The sequence below is a fragment of the Euprymna scolopes genome, chromosome 19 (assembly GCF_053919585.1).
Source record: "Euprymna scolopes isolate OS-2025 chromosome 19, ASM5391958v1, whole genome shotgun sequence".
Taxonomy (NCBI): Eukaryota; Metazoa; Mollusca; class Cephalopoda; order Sepiida; family Sepiolidae; genus Euprymna; species Euprymna scolopes.
In genome coordinates, this window is record NC_136500.1 from 31,632,079 (window position 1) to 31,653,913 (window position 21,835).

General features: G+C 36.2%; 1 protein-coding gene across 2 annotated transcripts in view; it reads right to left on the reverse strand.

Annotated features, from left to right (window-relative positions):
- The window catches only part of LOC145303496 (dynein regulatory complex subunit 11-like), a 152,905-nt gene that overhangs the window by 103,726 nt on the left and 27,344 nt on the right, over positions 1-21,835 (reverse strand). For both annotated transcript variants that reach the window (XM_080144925.1, XM_080144926.1), the window contains exons 6-8: positions 12,726-12,797; positions 4,232-4,440; positions 1,242-1,350 (exon numbers count right to left, since the gene is read on the reverse strand). In XM_080144925.1, coding sequence (XP_080001051.1) covers positions 1,242-1,350; positions 4,232-4,440; positions 12,726-12,797 — 390 coding nt within the window. The remainder of the gene's footprint in view (positions 1-1,241; positions 1,351-4,231; positions 4,441-12,725; positions 12,798-21,835) is intronic.

The following is a 21,835-nucleotide window of genomic DNA, read 5'->3' on the forward strand; positions in this document are numbered from 1 at the left end:
AAAGAGTTAATGTGTCACTTCTGGATTTACAGGGGCCAGTGCTTTTGTCTCATGCGGCTAGAATTTGAGCACATTATGAAATCTGTTATAGATGCCATTATATCGTAACACCACACAATCGAGCATGCCATGTCAGTATACATCAATGAGATTTTCATCAATGAAAGTTTAGTCTCTGCATTGAATGTGTACGAGCATTTTCCAGACTTCAGTTTGGTCTACAATTAAAAGATGGAGCCAGAGTTCTTGGCTTGCAAGTCTGGGAAGAAAGCAGCACCTTCCGATGGAGATGAGAAAATCAGATTCCTGAAATCCCCGATGTGCTGATGTTGTGTTGCAGGTACCTATTGAAAGAAATGGCGGGTTCATATTGGAGACACATAAAACGGGACATGTATAACGGGGACTTAGAACATATGATGATGATAATGAGGGAGACATTTATAACAGACTGGAATAATTCTTGGGAATTTTATATTAATACGAACTTGAAGATATGATGCAATAGTTCTTAACACATATACCTTTTCAGTTGTAAAGACGACACGAAGACAGCACTTACAAAATTATTGATGATTTCTTTATTCCTCAACCAGCCGATTGATGATGTCGGGAATTTAAGCCTTTTCGACTACATGGTCTACTCTTCTTCCTTCACCTCTAAGGGGCTCCCACTCTCCAACTGACTCTATCATTGTGCGTGATCTGCTCCGATTATCTGATTCTCTCTAACTTCGAACCCTCGATTCATATATTAACAAATCGCCTTTGTTTATGACGTCAGAAGTGTGGTTCCTAATGTGACTAACTTTCGCATGGATTTACATATGTCTGTCCAAACACATTTTTGGCAAACAAAGAATTCCCAATTCTAATTGTTTAATATCTAATCTATTGTTAAACAATATTTTTTAACTCGCATTGTCCATTCTTTTAACGGATGTATTTAATATCCAGTTATTCTAAAAGAATGTACAGCCACTTTTTTCCGACATAAATAATATTTAGCTATTTCTAAAAGAATTAACAATGGACTGAGAGAGAGACTTTTATTAAGTTTTGAACTATTTTGTTCTCCGCTCGACTCTATATCTCCTCTTGAGCAACGCTGGGTAAAAAGTTAGTTATTCATAAAACTTGTGTCTGTTCTTGGCATAAAACTAAGCATTTAACAGATAGGATTTGGGCCTGGAGACATATTCTAGCTGTGTTTTAAGACGACAGGAACTGAAAAATCAAACCTCTGCTTTGAGTTCCGCTTCCAATTCTGCTGGGTCTTTTTCTTTAAAAATCATGGCCGATCCACCATCATCTTCTTCTGGATATTCTGGAAATTTTCCTGTTGCATCCCTGTATAATGTTTATATATATATATATATATATATATATATATATATATATATATATATATATAGAGAGAGAGAGAGAGAGAGAAAGAGATAGAGAGAGAGAGAGAGAGAAACATCATAAATATAAAAGCAGCTGGTTTAATTTTATATGCTTATTTCATGGCATGTCAATGCTTTTTAGGGCATGTAAAGTCCAAACACAATGCCTATTGTAAACAATACATTGTAGATGATTCATTGAACACAAGTTGCTATTCGACCCATAGTGTCATGGTGTAGTGGATAATGATGAACTCTTCCACTTATTATAAAGGCCAGGAAAATATGTCTCTCGGCATTAGCACACAAGTCATGCATATTTGGCAGTCGGGCTGATGTATAACCGCACCATTTACTTGTTGTATTTACTATTTCCTCTCAATAATAAGTTGTGTCTTTCTCCCGGGCCCTCAAAGGACCACAACACATAGTTTGGGAGAAATTCTGGGTTCATACCTTCCCCAACTGTATCAGCATGTAAAGGATCACAACAGATCCAGTAGAATTTGAAATTGACGTATACACCACATAAATATTCATTAAGCTAATCATGCATCTCTCATCATCAGACGCATTAATATTGATTTAAAGTTCGGTTTATAATCTGTAAAGGATATTTATATTCATATTTTGACGATTCAATCATGTTATATCAACAATCTTTGCAGTAGCATAAATTACAAAAACTACACAAATAGAGAAGCCAATAACATCTAAACCTTTTTCCACATGCAAACAGAAAAGTAACAATGTATTATATATAGATATACAATTACAATGCTTGATATTCCATTATACACGTTTATATAGTGTTGTAATACTTAATAGACATATCCAGTTGATTCATACACTAACAGGCGTCAAAGTTTTGAGACGACGACAATACACACACAAACAGCCCAGTCAGTTGATCAACGGAAATTTGAGGAAACTATATGCAAAAGTTCAGTAGATTCATATATTAACTGTTGAATTAGACAAATTAGGATTTCAAATCTAGAAAAACTTAGTTGCTCTCAAATCAACTGCCAACCAGGAATCTCATGCATAAAGTTGCCCCTCCTCGAAATTACTAGACGTGATTTTCGAAAATATAACCAGAAAAAGCAAACCCTTCTGGCTTGCTAAAATGAAACCATTTTTTTCTAAACAGAAAAATCAGGTCCTTTACATAGTTATTTAAACATTTTCGAAAATAAAATCTGTTTCTTCTAAACAGAAAAGTCAATCTTTCTGACTTTATTTCAACATTAAAATCGGTTGACTTGTACGGACTAAATGAGAACTATTCCCATTCTTCAATGTTTGCCAAAAAAATTCAGAGTACCCCAGTTAAATAAATAAAAATCCTTCTTCAGTTAAAATAGTAACTTCAAACGAATTTTTGATGCTACACGAGGAAATATTTTTTTATTACTGTTAAATTATTTTTTGAGCGACTGCAAAAACAAGTGTGGAAAATCTTTAAATTGTCGCATGAATATTTCAGAACCATGTTTTTTTGTGTTTTTTTTAAGAGAAAAAATATGTAAGTAGATTTTTCTTTTGCTGTCTTTTCCCATTCTTGTAAACTGAAGGCTGAGAGTTGAAATCTCTCTAGAGCCTCCATTATAAAAAAAAATTTAACTAGATTTTTTTTTTGTTGCTGTTCCTCTCCCTTTGGGTTACGTGTTTAGAAAAGAAGCTGTAATTACTGTGGGGGGGGGGTCCTCTTCCACTTAAAAATTTGTTGTCATTTTTTTTTTTGTCATTGTTTGGATTTTACAAAAAGTTCTGCAACCAGTAATGGAGGGCTTTCAAAAAAAATAATCGCAAAAATGTTAAAAGTGCAGATATGGTTGATGCATGTAAAGGATGCACATTCACAGTAAAAACACCAACAACTATGTGCAAAACGTGGTCAAAAACGGATCAATCAAGGCAAAGGATTCATGTCGATATCGCAGGTCATTTGAATAACCAGTACTATCACATTGTCGTTGACAGCCACACTAAATGGCTGGAAGTTCTGAAATATAAAAGACCTACTACAAGTTGCATGATAGGGTTCCTACACAAACTATTTGCAAGATTCGACATGGTTGATTGTGTAATTACTGATAATAGGATGCAGTTCACGTTTAATGAATTTGAGCGGCTCTGCAATACGTACCAGGTAAATCACATCATGACTCTGCAGTACCATTCAAGGTCAAATGATAATGGATATCTTAAAGATGGCCTTGAGAAAGGCACAAGACATGCTGACATATAGGGCACTACAACAGTTTCAGCAGGTGTACAGAATAACGTCTAACCCAAGTACACCTATGGGATGTTCGCCCACAGAAATTATATTTGCAAGGAAAATAAGATTGGTGTTCGACAAACTCATTCTGAGGCAAGCAAGAGTTAAATAGACAGTTACTCTTCCTAGAACCGTTACGACTATGATGAAAAAGAATAACAATGTTTTGGGAAATGAGCACAGTGAAACAAAGAGCAGGATAGCTATGTTGTATATTGAAAGTGACATACTCTGAGTTGTCTTTTCATGATTCTAATCTGAGTCCTCATCAATATATTAACTAACATGTTTATTCGGCTAACGATAAACTACAACCTTTTTACAAAATTCAAATCTTTTTATCTAGTCACATGACTAAACCAACAAATCTGACATCTAACCTCATATTTGGGACAATAACTGAATTTTGGGGTCAAATCTTGTTAATCATACCTAGAAATATGATCGCTTTTTAAATCGACAAGTATACTAGGCTACTCATGAACCACTGAATCATTCGAAAATCCATAAACTCTGAAATATCTTTTAAGGCATTCTCCTTGTATACTATTCTTACCTGCACTCAATGAACCATTGACGGATCTGATTTTGCATCCTCTCTTTCAAATTAGGACCTTCATTCTCATGAATTCTGTCCTTGATTGTGATGAGGGCTTGTTGGTATTCCTGTTCATACACCTCCTGTATCTCACGTCTTGTTTCCATCGTTTGATTCGCGATTTCTTCCGGTGTAGGTTTTGGATTGGCTGACTCAGGAGGTGGGTTCTAAAACGACAAAGGCAAAAGACATTAATGAAGAGTGTAAAAAAAAAAAAAAAAAAGGATTCAATAAAGTGGGGAAAAAAAAATAATGCTAAAAAAAACAACCGAAATATTTTTATGTTATTGAATACAATATCTTTACTAAATACAGATTCAGACTTACATGAGCATAGGTAAATTGGGTAAGCGTTGCGAAGTGTAATATTAGCCTCGTTAGTGAATAGTGAAGCTTTCCTTGATACTCTTTTTAGAGAGAAAGAATTATATGGGCTCTTTCTTACCCTTATGATAATCAGGAATACTGAATTACCTGTATCACTATAGTAAGTCTTGTTTTGTGCTTTGCTCATCCTCTCCTTTATAAAGGAATAACTTGTAAAATCTTCTGTTGTATGAGAACAAATGCATTTTGTACACATATATAATCTGACATTGAACATGTCTCATTTACTATTTTTATAATTTGCCATAGACATAATAGAAATAATAAATTAAATATCTTTACACCCTTTTATTTGTATTTTACTTTTCAACATGTGGCTGTATTACCAACCGGTACATGAATGCATGCAGTGACCCTGCTGTTTTAACAGCACCAGCGAGCACGGCTCTCTAATTTGTAGAGCCATGGTAATCACGAGAAGACAAGTAAAGATGGTAGTTTCCCGCTTGATTCGGGGGTGTATCTCCCCCAGTGAGTTAAACGTGCCCCCAGATATCAACCTGGAAATTTCTATGACTCGGCACGGTACATATAGCGCTTAGCTTCTGAAATGGTCACCCATCTGGTACTGACCAGGCTCATCGTTGCTTAACTTCGGTGATCTGGCAAGAACCGATGTGTCAAAGTGATTGAGCCAGATACATAACGAATCCAATACTCATCTGACACTAAATGTTTATAAATATTACGGTTTTCCTAAGTCGGAAATATATAATCGGTTTCAGAAGCATTTCTTTCCTCATCTGACAGGAGAATAGAGAATATGTGGTATCCTTTAGACCAACAGACTGAATTTCCCACACACTCTGAAAGCTCAAATATCAATAGCTAATCAAAATATTACTATATATTATCACATGTAATATCCCTCTCTCTCTCTCTCTAAGTTATAAAAATATATATGGCAATTAAGCTACACAGAATATTCTGCATTTCATCTATGCTAGGATTCGTCAGGCTTTCATCCATGCTAGGATTCGTCATGCTGACGAATCCTAGTGTGGATAAAACGCGGAATATTCTGTGTAGCTTAATTGCCATATATATTTTTATCACTTACTACCTAGCTCTACCTATGTATTGAACACTGTTGAAGTTGTATGAGCCCTTTCTAGTCTCGCACAAAAACATGCATTCACATCTCAAGCCACTTTTCTTATCATACACATACGCGCACACAAACATACGCTCGCATGTACACACACCTAGATATATTCACGTTCGCGTACATACACTCACATTCACATGCATATGCACACATGCTAACATACACACATGTACGCACATGTATGCACATATGGGCAACGTCACTTCCCCTTTAAAGGAAATCCACACATGCACAAAAGACAACCGGAAACAACTATAAAAGCAAGAGACATAAGCTGTTTCTCTCTTTTCGACTTAGCTCCCGAGCTGAGCGGTCGACGGACCATTCGCTCCCTTTCGAGGCACGCGCACCCACGTGCGTCACATCCCCTGCTACTATGTGTGGGGGCAAGAGTCAACAGACAGTATGTACACCTTACACACTTTCTATCTCCATGAACTGGATTGATTTTCTCTCTCTACAACATTAGACTTTCCCTCTCACCAGCTAACAGCGAGAGACACATGCCAAACTGGATTGACTTTCTCACTCTCTGCAACAATAGACTTTTCTTCTTACCAGTTCACAGCGAGAGACACACGCCAAACTAAACACGTGCTGTACCCTTTCATTTAATTTGTTTCTTCACAAAATAAATAATAGTTCGTTTAATTCAATTTAACACGTTGTTCGTTTCTTCCTCAATTCAATTCATTTTTCCTGTGCGCAATGGCAGCAGCACATTTTGGAGAGAACCACGACTGGCTGTTAGGTTTTTGCTGGAATTTTTCCAACGATATGAAACGGTCTATACCTACAATTAACCATTCCAACAGGTCTGATATTATAGAGGACACATTCATTTTAACCATGGAATGCAGAGGTAGATCTGATATAAATGTACAGAAGCTATCCCAGTCAGTCATAGAATATCAATATACCACATGGTGGAGAGGTACATCAGAGGACTTATTACATTTCATTTTTATCTTAACTGATACAACCGAAGACCCCAGTGGAGACAGAACGGTAGATAAACATAGCTCAGGGCAAGTTGTGAGAAAAAGGTCTAAGAGACTTACATACTGACTGTCAGTGTCTGGCACACAGGTGGGTTTGTCAACAATCTGAGTTAAGTCATAAGAACCTCCCTTTCCCTCATCATCTGTCTTGTTTGAAGGGGCTAACCATTCCACATTGTGAACATTGAAGTCTCCACAGATGTGAATGTTAGCCGAAAGATGAGCAGATAGGATGTGGTCAATTTTCTCAGATATGCTCTTTAAGATAGTAACTCTGCTGTTGTGGAGGCGATAAAGGGCGAATATAAACGCAGTGGTATGAGCAAGTGCAATCCAAAAACACATATAGGGTAATTTAGGGTCTTCTCAGGAGATGTCCTTAACACATGGAAAGCCATCTCTAATGTAGGCACATATTCCATGCCCATGGCGATTTTGGAGGTCAGATTTTGATGTTAAATTAGAGTATCCTTTAATTATGAGCTCATTTAGGGAAATAGTTGGTCCACTGCCAGTTTCACTTAGGAATAATTGGTCTGGTTTAGTCTCTGGTAATTGGGTTTCAACCTCTGGAAGGTTGGAATGTAGACCTCTAATGTTAGAGGAGTCATGGTAGTGGGGGTCTACATTGGAAGTTGGAATTCTGGATTTAATCATGTATTTTTTCTGGAGACTTTTGGTGATGGAGTTTGGGGATTTGTGGAACAGATCGACAGATTTAGTTACAGTGGGGCAGAGAGGGAAAGTAAGGAAGAAAAAGAAATGAAGAAATATCTTTTTGTAGTTGTAATAATTACCCACTAGTATGGCATCGAGAAGTCGCACCAGAAGCTTTTGTATTGTCCAGAATCCATTCACCAAATGGCAATACAGTAGTTCCAGTACTTTGCACCTACTGATAGGACAGCCTCCTAAGTGGTTAATCTAAGGTTCAGGTCCCTAATTATCAGGCAGACCTCCAGCACCCTTTTTAGTGACATGGCTACAAGGATAGACATAGAAACTGAAAATTTCCGACATATCAGGCGATTGCTCATGTAAAAATACTGCTGCCTTAGATTACAGCTTTTTTTCTCCCTTTGTCAGAAAAATCACTCATTCTAATCGAGAACTGAGGGATAAATTAGGAGAAATTAGAGTTACAGAAGCTACCGATAATGCATCCATAATGCATTATTTACTCTCCATATATATACATATTAAATAAAAGATGAATAAAAGTTGCATATTAATAAGGAAAGAATAAAAGAAAAATTCATTAGAATAAAAATGAAAAGGCAGTATATAAGTAAATAATATTTTTTAAAAATAAGGATCACTAAGAAATAATTAGGATCATTTAAAAAGGAAGAGACAATAAAAGAAAGCGGGAAAAGAAACAGGTAACGGTAAAAAACTAGGAATTGTGATAGAAATAGCAGATAAGAAATGTGGAAATACATATAAAAAGGGAAAAAATGTATCATAAGAATCAAAGAAAAAAATTTTTAGACATAAAATGAAAGAAGGAAAATCCAAACTTTATAAAAAGTCCAGAGTGAAGTCCTTAGAAGTCTAAGTAAAATCCTTAGAATGGTATTTTGGAGGAAAAAAAATCACAACAGAAGGTAATGTGAGTTCACAATGAAGTCAGGTTAAAAATTCCCAAAATAGGAAAATCTACAGAACAGTTTTAAAGAGCTGGTAAATTCTTCTTCTTGTACAAGTATATCAGGATGAAATTGGAGCATAAGAAAGATGATGATGTATCTCCCAGATGAAACAGTGAGAAGCTGATCCTTGTTTTCTTGTTACTATTCTCACTTTTCATTTTGTTACTTTCATATTCACGTATGCTTAATTCCTTATGTGTAGTTATGTTTCAGTATTTTATTCTTGCATTTTACATTTTCTTTAATATGTCTTAATATATACTTCATTTCTAATCTAAATGTTCTTAAGTCATTTTTTATTTATATTTTGAGGCTCTCTCTACCGTGCTAGAAAACTACTTATGCCCGAAAGTATCCTGTACCTCTACAAGGCCACCATTCGCCCATGTCGGTAGTACATGGTGACCAGTAGTCTGAGATGTCAGAAATTTTTCTATCTCTGTCTGTCCTTGTGGCCATGTCACTAGTAAGGGTGCTGAAGGTAAATGTTTTGTCTGGGCTGACGTTATCCGCCTGATAGTCAGGGACCCGAACCTTGGATTAACCACTAAGTAGGCTGTTCTATCAGCAGGCGCAAAGTACTGGGACTGCTATATTGCCATTTGGTGAGTGGATCTGGACCATGCAGTAGTCTCTGGTGGGGCCTCTCGATGCCATACTAGTGGGTAATTGTTATGGCTTTACCTTTTCCTGTGCTACAAAAAAAAATTTCCCTGTCTTTTTCTCTCTTACTTTCTCTCTCTGTACTGCTCTAACCAAGTATGCCGACCTATTCCAAAAATCCCAAAACCTCAACATGAAATATCTCCAGAATAAAAACTCGATTAAACCTAGAACCCCATCTTCCAACGTAGACCCCTACTACCAGGTCTCCTTCTCCAACATCAGGAGTCTACGTTCCAACCTTCCAGAGGTTGAAACACAATTACAGGAGACGAAACCGGACATATTATTTCTAAGTGAAACTGGAATAGAGCCGACCACTTCCCTAGATGAGTTCATAATTAATGGATACTCTAATTTAACAGCTAAATCTGACACCCAAGATCGCCATGGGCATAGAATATGTGCCTACATTAAGGATGGCTTCCCATGTGGCAGGGATATCTCTAGAGAAGATCCTAATTTACCCTATATGTGCTTCAGGGTTGCACTTGCTAACACCACTGCATTTATATTTGCCCTCTATAGGCCCCAAAACAGCGGAGTTACTATCTTTAAGAGAATATCTGAGAAAATAGACCACATACTGTCTTCACATCCCTCGGCTAACATCCACATCTGTGGTGACTTCAACGTCCATAACGTGGAATGGCTGACCCATTCAAATAAGACAGATGATGAGGGGAGGTTTTGTTATGATTTTGCCATTGCTTATGACCTCACTCAGATTGTTCGCGAACCCACCGTGTGCCCGATACACCCGGTCAATATGCAAGCCTCTTAGACCTTTTTCTCTCAACTTCCCCTGAGCTATGTTCATGTTTCGTTCATTCTCCTCTAGGATCCTGCGACCACTCCGTCGTATCAGTTAAGATAAAAACGAAATGTAAGAAGCCCCCAGACGTACCCCTCCACCGTACTGTATACCGATACTCTATGGCTGACTGGGATAGCTTCCGTACATTCATATCTGATTTACCTCTGCACTCCATGTTTAAAAAGGAAGTGTCCTCTATAGTATCAGATCTGACCGAATGGTTAATTGTAGGCATAGACCAATTCATACCATCTAAAAAATTCCAACAAAAACCTAACAGCCAGCCATGATTATCCCCAGAATGTGCTGCTGCTATCGCGCAAAGAAATCACTTTTTCCATAGCTACAAACGTAATAGATGCACTGAGACTAAAGCTGCTTTTAGGTCTGCCAGCAACCACTGTAAAAGAGTAATAAAAAATGCAAGAGAGCTATATGCCCAGTCTGTTAAATCCAAGGTAGCTGATCAGTGGCTTGGATCCCATCAGTTTTGCCAAATAACAAATAGGATCCTGAACAGAAGTGTGCATTCTATCCCAACCATTATCAATGGACCAGAGGTCATCTCGTCAGCGTCAGACAAGGCGAAACTATTTGCAAAGAACTTTGCAGCTAATTCTACGATGAAGGCCATCAACTCCCCATATTTCCTCCTATAACACAGAACAAGCTAGGTAACATACAAATATCCGTGCATGAGGTTGCCAAGCTAATAAAGAACCTAGATTCCAGTAAAGCAACTGGCCCTGATGGCATCCCAATTATAGCTTCAACCAGAACTTGCTCCCATACTTACGAAACTATTTAAGCGCTGCCTTAAGGAGAAGTGCTTTTCGACTCCCTGGAAGACCTCATCAGTTTGTCCTGTATTTAAGAATTCAGGTGATAAGTCATCTCCCTCTCAGTACAGACCTATAAGTCTCCTGTGTGTTATGAGTAAGTTGCTGGAATCCATATTAAATAGAGAAATAGTCAACCACCTCAGCAGGAATAACCTTCTTAGTGACACACAATATGGTTTCCGCTCTGCAAGATCTACCGCAGATGTGCTGACGGTTATATCCCACAGGATTAGTGAATCTCTTGACAAAGGCTTCCTTTCTAGGGCAATTGCACTTGACATATCAAAGGCCTTCGACAAGGTATGGCATAAGGGTCTACTTCACAAGATTTCCAGCTACGGTATAACTGGAAATGTTTCCTCAATCATTAAATCATTTTTCTCCAATAGGCTCACAAGAGTAGTGGTAGATGGACAAAAATCGGAGGCCTGCAATATAAATGCTGGAGTCCCTCAGGGGTCAATCCTGGGCCCAACTCTCTTCCTGATCTGCATCAATGACCTCCCTAAACACATACTTAAATCATTCGTTGACATCTATGCTGATGACACGACCATCTACGGCAACACTTCAAAAGCTGTAAATGACAAAGTTCTCTTTGATTCTCTCTCCTCTGATCTCGAGCGCGTGGTTCAGTGGGGGAAGATGTGGCTGGTTACCTTTAATGCATCCAAAACCAAACTCCTATCCTTACATCATCAACGCTCTGATCCCCATCTGGCATCAATTGTGATGGATGGCTCTCGTCTGGGTGAGGCCCCATGTTTTGACAAGCTTCTGGGTTTGACCTTTACTCCTGATCTGAAATGGAACATGTACATCAAGTCTGTTGCCAAGGTCGCTGGAAAGATGGTGGGATCCTTCTACCGCTCCAGAAGATATCTCACTACTGATGCAATTCTCTATCTATATAAAAGCCAAGTACGTCCAAGGATGGAATACTGTTGCCATATCTAGGCAGGAGCTGCTAAAAACAGCCTATCCTGCCTTGATAGAGTACAAAATAGACTTCGTGGCTTAGTGGGGGATGCCCTTTTCTCTACCCTGCAACCTCTCTCCCACAGAAGAGACGTTGCGAGCCTATCCTTGTTTTATCGTTATTTCCATGGCAGGTGCTCGTCTGAACTCCAATCTCTGGTCCCCCCTCGCCAATCTTTCACGAAAAACACCCGTCTAGCTGAATCCACTGTGAAAAATTTCCCCCACTCTATATCTGTGCCTAAATCAAAACGCGGATTCCATGAACAAAGCTCCGACGAACTGCAAGCACTTGTACCCCCATGATGTAAACACCCTCGACAAACCCAACAGGCAGCTAAATCCCATCATCACACAGTAGAGATCCCTAGATGTAAAAGAGCTTTCTACTCCAGTAGTTTCTTCCTCAGAACCGCTAGACTTTGGAATTCCCTTCCGGTTCCCTGCTTCCCCAACTGCACTGACATGCAAAAGTTCAAGTGTAACATGAACCGACATCTTGCAGCCCAACTTCCTACATAATACCCCAGTAGCTGTTGCCCCTGATAGTAGCCCCCTACACCAAAGTGGCAATGTGCCTTGTTTGGGGTGAAAATGTAATAAAAAAAAAGGGTTGTCCCTTCTCCTCTTCTTGCGAGAAGCATTTAGCTTCAAAATGCCATAGCGTGTAAATGTTTTTCTCTCTTATCCTTTCCTTATTGATTTAATAAAGTTCTATGTAACTTTTATTCCTAGCCTATAATTTGATATATTTAATTGCAGTGTCGATCAAGAAAATACCAACTCTGCAGGGTTTTGCTTTATATTTTTTTTTTTTTAGTTTTAGCAAGACATACATACATACATACATACATTTGCCCTTTATAGAATAAAGAAGAGAATATGGAAGAGTTATATGAGAGGAGAAGGGGGGGGTTAAGATCTGAAAGTTTGGATAAAAATGTTTCCATAAGAGCTTTGAAAGCAGTCTAGAAAATTATAAGAGATTTGAAATGAAAGCTTACCATTCCGAGGAATATAAGTTCTGTCTCACGTTCAATGACTGTTCGTTTTCTCTGCAAGTATCCTTTCCATATCTAAAAACAAAAATTACAAATGTAAATACAATAAGACAAAATAATTTCTTTTCATACATTAATTACTATCCCACAAAACAAAAGATCAATATTTATGTTATGATATAAATACAATGCTAATTAAGCAAAAATGTCAAAAAATGGCTTGTGTTTGCATGTTACTTTGTTAATAATAATAATAATAATAATAATAATAATAATAATAATAATAATAATGATAACAATAATAATAACAATAACACAAATGATAATAGTAACAATCATAATGATATTAATGATAATAATAGTAACAATAACAACAATAATAATAATAACAATAATGATCATAATAATAACAATCACAATAATAATATTAATCTATATATCTATAAAAGTGAAATTGTCTCTGTGTGTCTGTCTGTGTGTGTGTACATTTCCCTAACAAACTACTCTGTCAATTTTCAGTCTACAGACTCGAGATTTGACATAAGGGGTATTCAGATTTGAGGAAATATTTTTAATCCGTTTTCGGCACAAAATTTGGCTGTCAATGGGACAAAGTGCAACGATTTGACCTTTGAAAACTTTACCAAACTCCTCCACCAATTTTGGGTCCAAACATTTGAAATTCTAGATATAGGTTACTTGGACACAGATCAAACTTTTTAATTTGATTTAAGCACAAAAGAATGTTAAAAAAAGAATAAATGTTAAGGGGGGTCAAAATTGGGGTTAAAGTTTTTAAAAAATTGGTCTCTGTGGTCTCTACCAAATTACTCAGCCACTTTTTGGTCTAAACATTTGAAATTTCACATAATGTGTATTCAGACATAGGGCAAGCTCTTTAATAAGTTTTTGACCGAAAATTTGACTGCCAAGGAGTTAAAGTTCAAAAGATTTAACCTTTGCAGTCTCTAGCCAACTTTTCAGCTAATTTTGGGTCTAAACATTTGAAATTTTACATAAAGGGTATTCAGAAATGCAGCAAGCTTTGTAATCAGTTTTTAGGCGAAAATTTGGCTGCAGAGAGGTCAAAGTTGACTTTTGTAGACTCTACCAAACTCTTTCGACAATTTTTGGTTTAAACACTTGGAATATCGGATGTTGATGATAATAATAATAATAATAATAATAATAATAATAATACTAATAATAAACTCATGACCATTCACAATGCCCTGGACATGAGTCAAACTTCTTAATATATATATAAATATGTACATAAAGTTATGAACAGTACATAGAGCCCTAGCAAAGCCGGATTGAACTGCTAGTAATAATAATAATAACAATAACAATCATAATAATAATAATAATAATAAAATCATAAATTTAAAAATTAATAATAATAATAACAATAATAATAATAATAATAATAATATCAATGACAATAATAATAATAATATCAATGACAATGATAATAATAACAACAACAATCATAATAATAGTAATAATAATAGTAATAATAATAACAACAACAATCATAGTAATAATAATAATAATAATAATAATAATAATAATAATAATAATAAGCATAATAATAATAATAATAAACTCATGACCATGCACAATGCCCTACACCCGAAGGACGATGTTGACTGACTCTATTTAAAAAGAAAAAACGGCACGATGGGACTGGTTTGTATAGAAGACTATGTGAATGACACAAAAAAGAACTAGAAAAATGCTTAATGCAAAACACTGAAAGAATAATCACAGCAGTGAGAGACACGAAAAAAAAATCAACAAAACAGAAAACAGAGAGACAAAGGATAAGACAAGAAAAGAAAAGTGGGAAGAGAAACAACAACACGGAAGATTCATAAGGATGAAAAAAGATGAAAATAACGAAAACACTTGGACATGGATGCGAAAAAGGACACATAAGCTGAGAAACTGAAGCTCAAATAACTGCAGCACAAGACAACTCAATAAAAACCAATCACATCAAAGCAAATAATGACAGAACACAAGAAAACAGCAAATGCAGATTCTGTGGACAAAAAGACGAGACGATAAATCATATAATAAGTGAATCCAGCAAACTGGCCCAAAAGGAATACAAGAACAGACACGACCAAGTGGGAATGGTAGTACACTGGGAATTATGCAAACAACTGTATCCTGAACGCACAGACAAGTGATACAAACATAAGCTGGCAACAGTACTTGAAAACGAGAATCACAAAGTCCTATGGGGCATGAAGATACCAACTGATAAACCTATCCAAACAAGAACGGATGTCATAATAATTTACAAGAAAGAAAAATCCTGTCAAATCAAAGATTTTGCTGTCCCAGCTGACCACAGGGTGAATATCAAAGAAAAGGAGAAACAGAGCAAATACACAGAACATGGCAGAAAGCTGAGATTGATATGGAAGATAAAGAAAATAAAAATAATACCTATAATAGTAGGAGCGCTAGGAACAATCCTGAAAAACTTTGAAAAAAGAATGGGAGAAATTGGAATCAAAAGAATGACTGGAAAAATGCAATGAACAACAATAATGAAAACAGCTGAAGAAAAAACCCTTGAATGTGGAAACTAACACACAGGAGCAACAAGCGCGAGCCAGACCAACTGCTGCAAAGGTAAAACATGAAACATGGAACCAAGAACATTGAAGCTGCATATCCATAAGGTTTTTAACCCATCCTCCCATCGCCACATCACTGCCCCCCCCCCCCAAATAAAAAAGAGTGAGACCAAATAACCAAGTAGAGTCAAGGAGGAAGGAAAGACCAAGGAACTGACCAGACCTCCGCCGGATAAGTGCAAAGAGAATTGGGACTTTGGGGAGGCTTATTGCCACTCAAATTCCAGTAAAGACCAATGGCCACTGCCAACGAGAAATCAATGGAAAGCGGCTGTCGTGATAATGCAAATTTACTTGCAAATGTTATCAAAAGAGGTGGAGAGTAAAGGAAAATCTGGGGAAACTAGTTGTCACTCAACTTCCAGGGAACACCACAGGCTATATTCAATGAGATCTTTAATAAACTGTGTGAACGCTCCTTGTGAGCCGATAATAATGATACTAAATGCAAATGTGATGGCATTTAGGAGGGAATAAAACAGATCTTCGTTGAAAGGTGAGGTTAGTAGTAGAATCTTGGGAGAAGCTTATTGTCACTTGTTACCAACGAGAAATCAAGAGTAACCAGTTGTTGCAATAATGCAAAATAATTTATGATGGCTATCGAAAGAGATAAATAATACTGGAAATCTAAGGAGATTTGTTGCTATTCAGACTTTAGAGAACACCAACGGTTATTATCAGTGAATAATCGCTGAGGATAATCGTTGTGAGAACTCCTAGTGAGTACATGATAGTAATAATATATATATATACAATCCTGGTCAAAATCATGACCACTTAAGAAAGTAAGCGTTTACGCATATTATCGAATTTTTAATCAAACAAATGGTTTTAGATCATGGTTAAGGTTTCGAATGAAGCAGATTTCATTTTTTCCCATCATATTTTCCCTTTTGGCAATGGTTTCAACCATTTGTTTGATTAAAAATTCGATAATATGCGTAAACGCTTACTTTCTTAAGTGGTCTTATGATTTTGACCAGGACTGTATATATGAGTACTTCATTTAATCACATAAATTAATATACGAAAGTATTATTTTATGCGTAAACTTTAAGTATTTACTTCAACAGTGCTCAATACATAGGTAGAGCTAGGTAGTAAATTATAAAAATTTTTAACTTACTATATATATATATATATATATAGAGAGAGAGAGAGAGAGAGATGAAAAATATATGTTTGTGCATATACTTACTTTTTTTCATAAATCAACATTTTCAAAGTAAAAGCTCGATAACAATTACTATAGAACAACAGAGCATATGTAAATAGACAATACAGGGTGCAACAATAAAATTATCACTCTCGAAAAAATGACATGATTCCATTTCTGTTTGATGAAAACCGGTTTTCTTTATTTTATTTGCAGACTATCTACTAGTTGGTCAGTTGTGTAAAAATCCCAAGAGCGATAGAACCCTTCTATCATATCTGAAAGTGACACAATGTTCAATGAGCGAGATCAGAGATGCACCATTGTACAACTCATGCAAGTTATAACAACAGGACCATTGCCAGCACGCTCAAAATGCAAATCCGGATGGTTCAACGCTTGAGGGCACAGCTTAACAAGGTTTTTGGCCACGGTTATGGTCTTTGGTGTGGTTTCAAGTGAAGGCTACATCAAACTACCTTACATCTTTGAAGTCGGCTTTAAAGTCAACACCAAAGTGAACCTGGATATGCTGAAGAGTGTAGTGATCCCCTGGTGCAATCAGGTGGCCGCTGGCAGCACCAGCCCACAATCTGAAAGAGACCCAGACTTGATTTCAGAAGGAGTGCTATGGTTTTGTACCTTTCTTCCACTGACCCCCCTCCTTCTCTGACCTGAACTCACTGGACTACTTTGGTCATACGTCAAGAGCATCACCAACATGATCCTCTCACAACACCAAAGCCAGCCTGATCGCCACCATCCACCGAGTATTCGTCAAGCTCCCACCAATGCTTGTGGAAAAGACATGCTCCCAGTTCCAGACCCGTATCGAGGCAGTTATCTGAATTGATTTTTTCAATAAAAGTTTTAAAATGAAGCTATAGTGTTGTTTTCTTTAGAGCAACAAATTTATTGTTTCGTCCCGTATTAGGTTACATGCCAATGGCCAAAATTTTATTCATTATATTGCTCGTTTTTACCATTCAAAATTCCATACATTTTTACGGACCGTTTCATTTTTCCAAATCTTTTGATTATGAACTCCTCAGAAAATCATTGGAAAAACTTGGTCATTGAAATGTAACATATTCTCTCTCTCTCTCTCTCTCTCTCTCTCTCTCTCTCTCTCTCTCTCTCTCTCTCACAAAAAGTTTCAGGTAGCCCATATGTATTCAAGTGGTCCATTCTTTCATCTGTATTAGTAAACTTGTATCCAGCTTAGCATTTCCTTATTATATTGTTAGGGGTCATCACGGCTACGATGAACAGTAGTGGTGATACAAAGTTTTCTTGGAAGATACTTCTTTGTATTTTTATCTCAGTTACGTATTATCCTTCAGCTGTTAGTTCAAATCTCCATGTTCTCATTGCTTTTTCAATCAAATCGGTAATCTAGTCTAGTATTTTGTACATCGGCAAGCATTCTATTATTCATGCTTGAGGGATTCTGTTGTATGTTTTCTTGTAGTCGATCCATGCTATGGCTATACGCCCTAGACGCCCCTCCATGGGATTAATGGACTATCTCAGTACATCACTTCCTTTGGTGACGTCACTTCCGGTATCGAGTACCTGTGCCCAGTGGTCAGAGATTAGCACTCGGCCAAGGAGATCGTGTGCAAACGCCCAACCATTGATGAATGGTATTGCTCAACTCGCTTTGCCTGTAATATGTGTGAATACATGTTTGTTTCCTAAAAATTCTGTGTTCCTTTCGTTTATTACCCCGTAACAATTCTTTTTTCTACTTTTTACCTGCTTCAGGAATTTTTGGTCTGTGCATAGTAGATTGTGTGTTCCTCTTACCTTTTCGGCATCCTTTTTGTTCCTTCGAAAGTAGTCCACGATTATTAAGGGAGTGGTAAATTTGTTCTAAGTTGTGCTGTTAAGATTTTCCACATGGTTGGTAAGCAAGTTATAGGCCTGTAGTTGCTGGGGCAGTGTCTTTTTGTATCAGTGTTGTTCTATCTTTAGTCATTTATTCTGGCACGACTGCTTCATTGATACATCTTTTCAGGCTTTGAGTTAGCCTTTCATGTAATGCCGTGAAGGTTTTGAACCAATATGTGTGTATTCCATCGTGGCCTGGTGATCTAGTTTGCTATTTTTCTTAGGGTTGTCAATGCGTTTCCTTGCTGATTTCATTCTGTCTCTTTGATTTGATGTAACTTTTTTTTTCATGTCTTTCAGCCATTTGATGTTTCTATTATGAAATTTTTCTCCAGTAGTGTTTTGTTTCTATTGAGTCTGGTTTTTCGGGGGGGGGGGTCTCTGTTTACATTTTGATAGAATTGATTTTCATTGTTTCAAAGGTTCTATTTTGCTTGTACTGTTCCGATTTGTATCTCTATCATCTAAGTCTTACTTCTCTTGCTACTATTTTCTGCTTTAGTTCATCCTGTGTCTTGTTTAGCCTCTTGTTGCGAATCAAATTTCTACCTTTCCATCCTTTTCCATTTGCTTTCATCTTGTTTATTGCTTTGATTTCTTTTTGAATTCCTCTCCAGGTTTTATCAGTCCATTTCCTTTCCCCAGCTTTGTTCCACTTTAAATCTTATTCTTCTTCTTATTCTTATTCTTCTTATTATTATTATTATTCTTATTATTATTATTATTATTATTATTATTATTATTATTATTCACTAGGAGTTTTTACACAGGGTCTCATCAAAGAATTCTTTTTGGGAACAACCTGTGGTGTTCCTTAGAGTCTGAGTGACAATAAATCACCCCAGATTTTTAGTACTCACCACCTCTTTTGCAAATTAGTTTGCATTATCGCAATAGTCGTTTACCATTGATTTCTCATTGGTAGCGACCATTGGCCTTCACTAGAATTTCAGTCTTTAGGTTTTGGTTTCGATCTCAGTTCATGTATTTCTTTTTTTTTTTTACTGACAAGAATTGAACTGTTTAGAAAAAACATAATACTCGTATGTACATGTCTTAGTTTCTTTCTGTATTTTTTACTTTAATATTTTTAATGGAATTTAACGTTACGTGCATTTGCTAGTATATATATATATATATATATATATATATATATATATATATATACTAGCAAATGCACGTAACGTTAAATTCCATTAAATATATATATATATATATATATATATATATATATATATATATATATAATATAAAGCTGAATGTGTGTGTGTGTGTGTGTGTGTGTGGTCACGAATAGGCTCCTATATGGTTGACTATTTTAAAAAACTAATTACATATAATGATAGAAGATGTATCAAGACACAGGAATGGGTATGTTTGATCTAGCAGAACGACAGTTCATTAAAATTGTGGGGTCTGCGTTCATGGCTGGTCCACAAAGTAAGGAAATAAAAAAATTTTTAATTAAAAAGAAAACGTTTACAAGTGTTTTTGATATAGATATACATAAGAATACTTTGATAAGTATATTTTAACTTAAATAGGGATGGTATAATAAAATTGTGGGGTTTGCGTTCACGCCTGGTCTCCATAGAATGGAAATAAGCACAAACTTTAATAAAGACTTTTCATATCTATCTGCGTAAGTATACTTTGATAATTATGTTTCAGTTTGAAGAAATATGGTATAATAAAATTATGGGGTGTTCGTTCGCACCTGACCTCCATAGAATGGAAATATGTCACAAAGTTTAACAAGGTTTTTTAATATAGATCCACAGAATATTGTGATAAGTGTTTCAGTGTGAACAGGTATGGTATAATAAATTATGGGGTTTATCTATTTTATTTTTACTTTCATCATATTTTGCTTTGGTTTTGATACCCCAAATTCGAAGCTATCTCTTTACAACCCTTCCTTTTCATAACCTAGCATGCTTTCATAAATCAGAGTCCATTTTCTGTAGGCTGTTTTTGAACCCAGTCAACAATGGGTACTTTTGCTAGTGTATATATATAGCTTAATGTGTAAGAGGAAAAGAGAGAATTCAATTCCACAACCTCTGAATACATAAACATTACATAACTTTAAATAAATTACCGACCTAGAATTGCCTGCATCTTGGCAAGGACTAATTAACAATATATCTACTTTAAACATAAGCCCTCAGATAACTTTGCCTAACAAACCCTATACCTGTAAATATGTACACTTAATACCACCTATTAAATTGCAACCAAACCACCAATTAGCACACGATGCAACGAGAATATAACCTAAACAATATAAAACCTAGGCCCAATGAAAAAATAGCTTAGAAACCCCCTCCCAGGGCTAAAGACTTAAAACCTAAATTTAGAACCATCTAACCACCACCCCTAAACCCCACTGGCAAGCCCGCCCCCCAAATAAGAAATAATTTAAAAATCAGTGCACTTGGTCTCCACTATTAGATTTACACTTATCCCTCCATCCCAGTAGTATTTACATTAAAACTTTTAAATGTACCGAAAATATAACCTAAGAAAAGCTCCCCCGGTTCAACCCAACCCACCACCGTCACTCATACAGACATATCCTCATCCCTCTTCTACCTCCTCTGACTACCAGCCAAGCGCATTCCCAACTCTTCACAAGCAAACATGTGTACTTTCCAAATTCCTTTCTAGTTGTCACTTCCTACTGATAATCTAACGTAGATTGAATGCAGTTGAACCAGTCCAGTTTTGGGTAATTTCCATCACAAGAGTCTCCATTGAACAAATACGATTTTTTGCCATCCAAATTAGGAGGAATAAAGAATTCACCAGACCAACGCATCTATGCAAGACCACCCTAACAAAATATTTGGAGAAATATGGAATTTTAACGGACAGCTGTAAACTATGCTTCTTGCATCATCTCTTGGAGATTAGAACTACTACCTTAAGTAGTTACGCCGATTGGATGGACATGTCCCTCGTGTTCATAAACGAGAAAGTATGTATTCAAATTTCTAGGCCTTGCTTGTTCATAAAAGCATAAATTTGATGGCCTTTATAATCGAACTTCAAGAAATTTAAAGGTTTAATGTGGACTCTTGAAACTATCGTTCCCAGTGAAGCAATCCTTAATTTAATTTAAACCCAAGGGGTTTTTTTGTTCACCGAACTCTTACGCTTTCCCGGCTAATTCTACATTTATTTTTTTTTTGTATCTGTGTTTGTATAGATGGATATATGTATGTGTATATATATATATATATATATATATATATATATATATATATATATATATATTCTTTTATTTTACTTTATTTTATTTTTTATGGGACCACTTATCCCTCACTCCTCAACCCCATTTCCTATTATAATTACCCTACTATTATTTGGTAAATTTTTCCACTCTTATAAGTAGTAATGGTCTC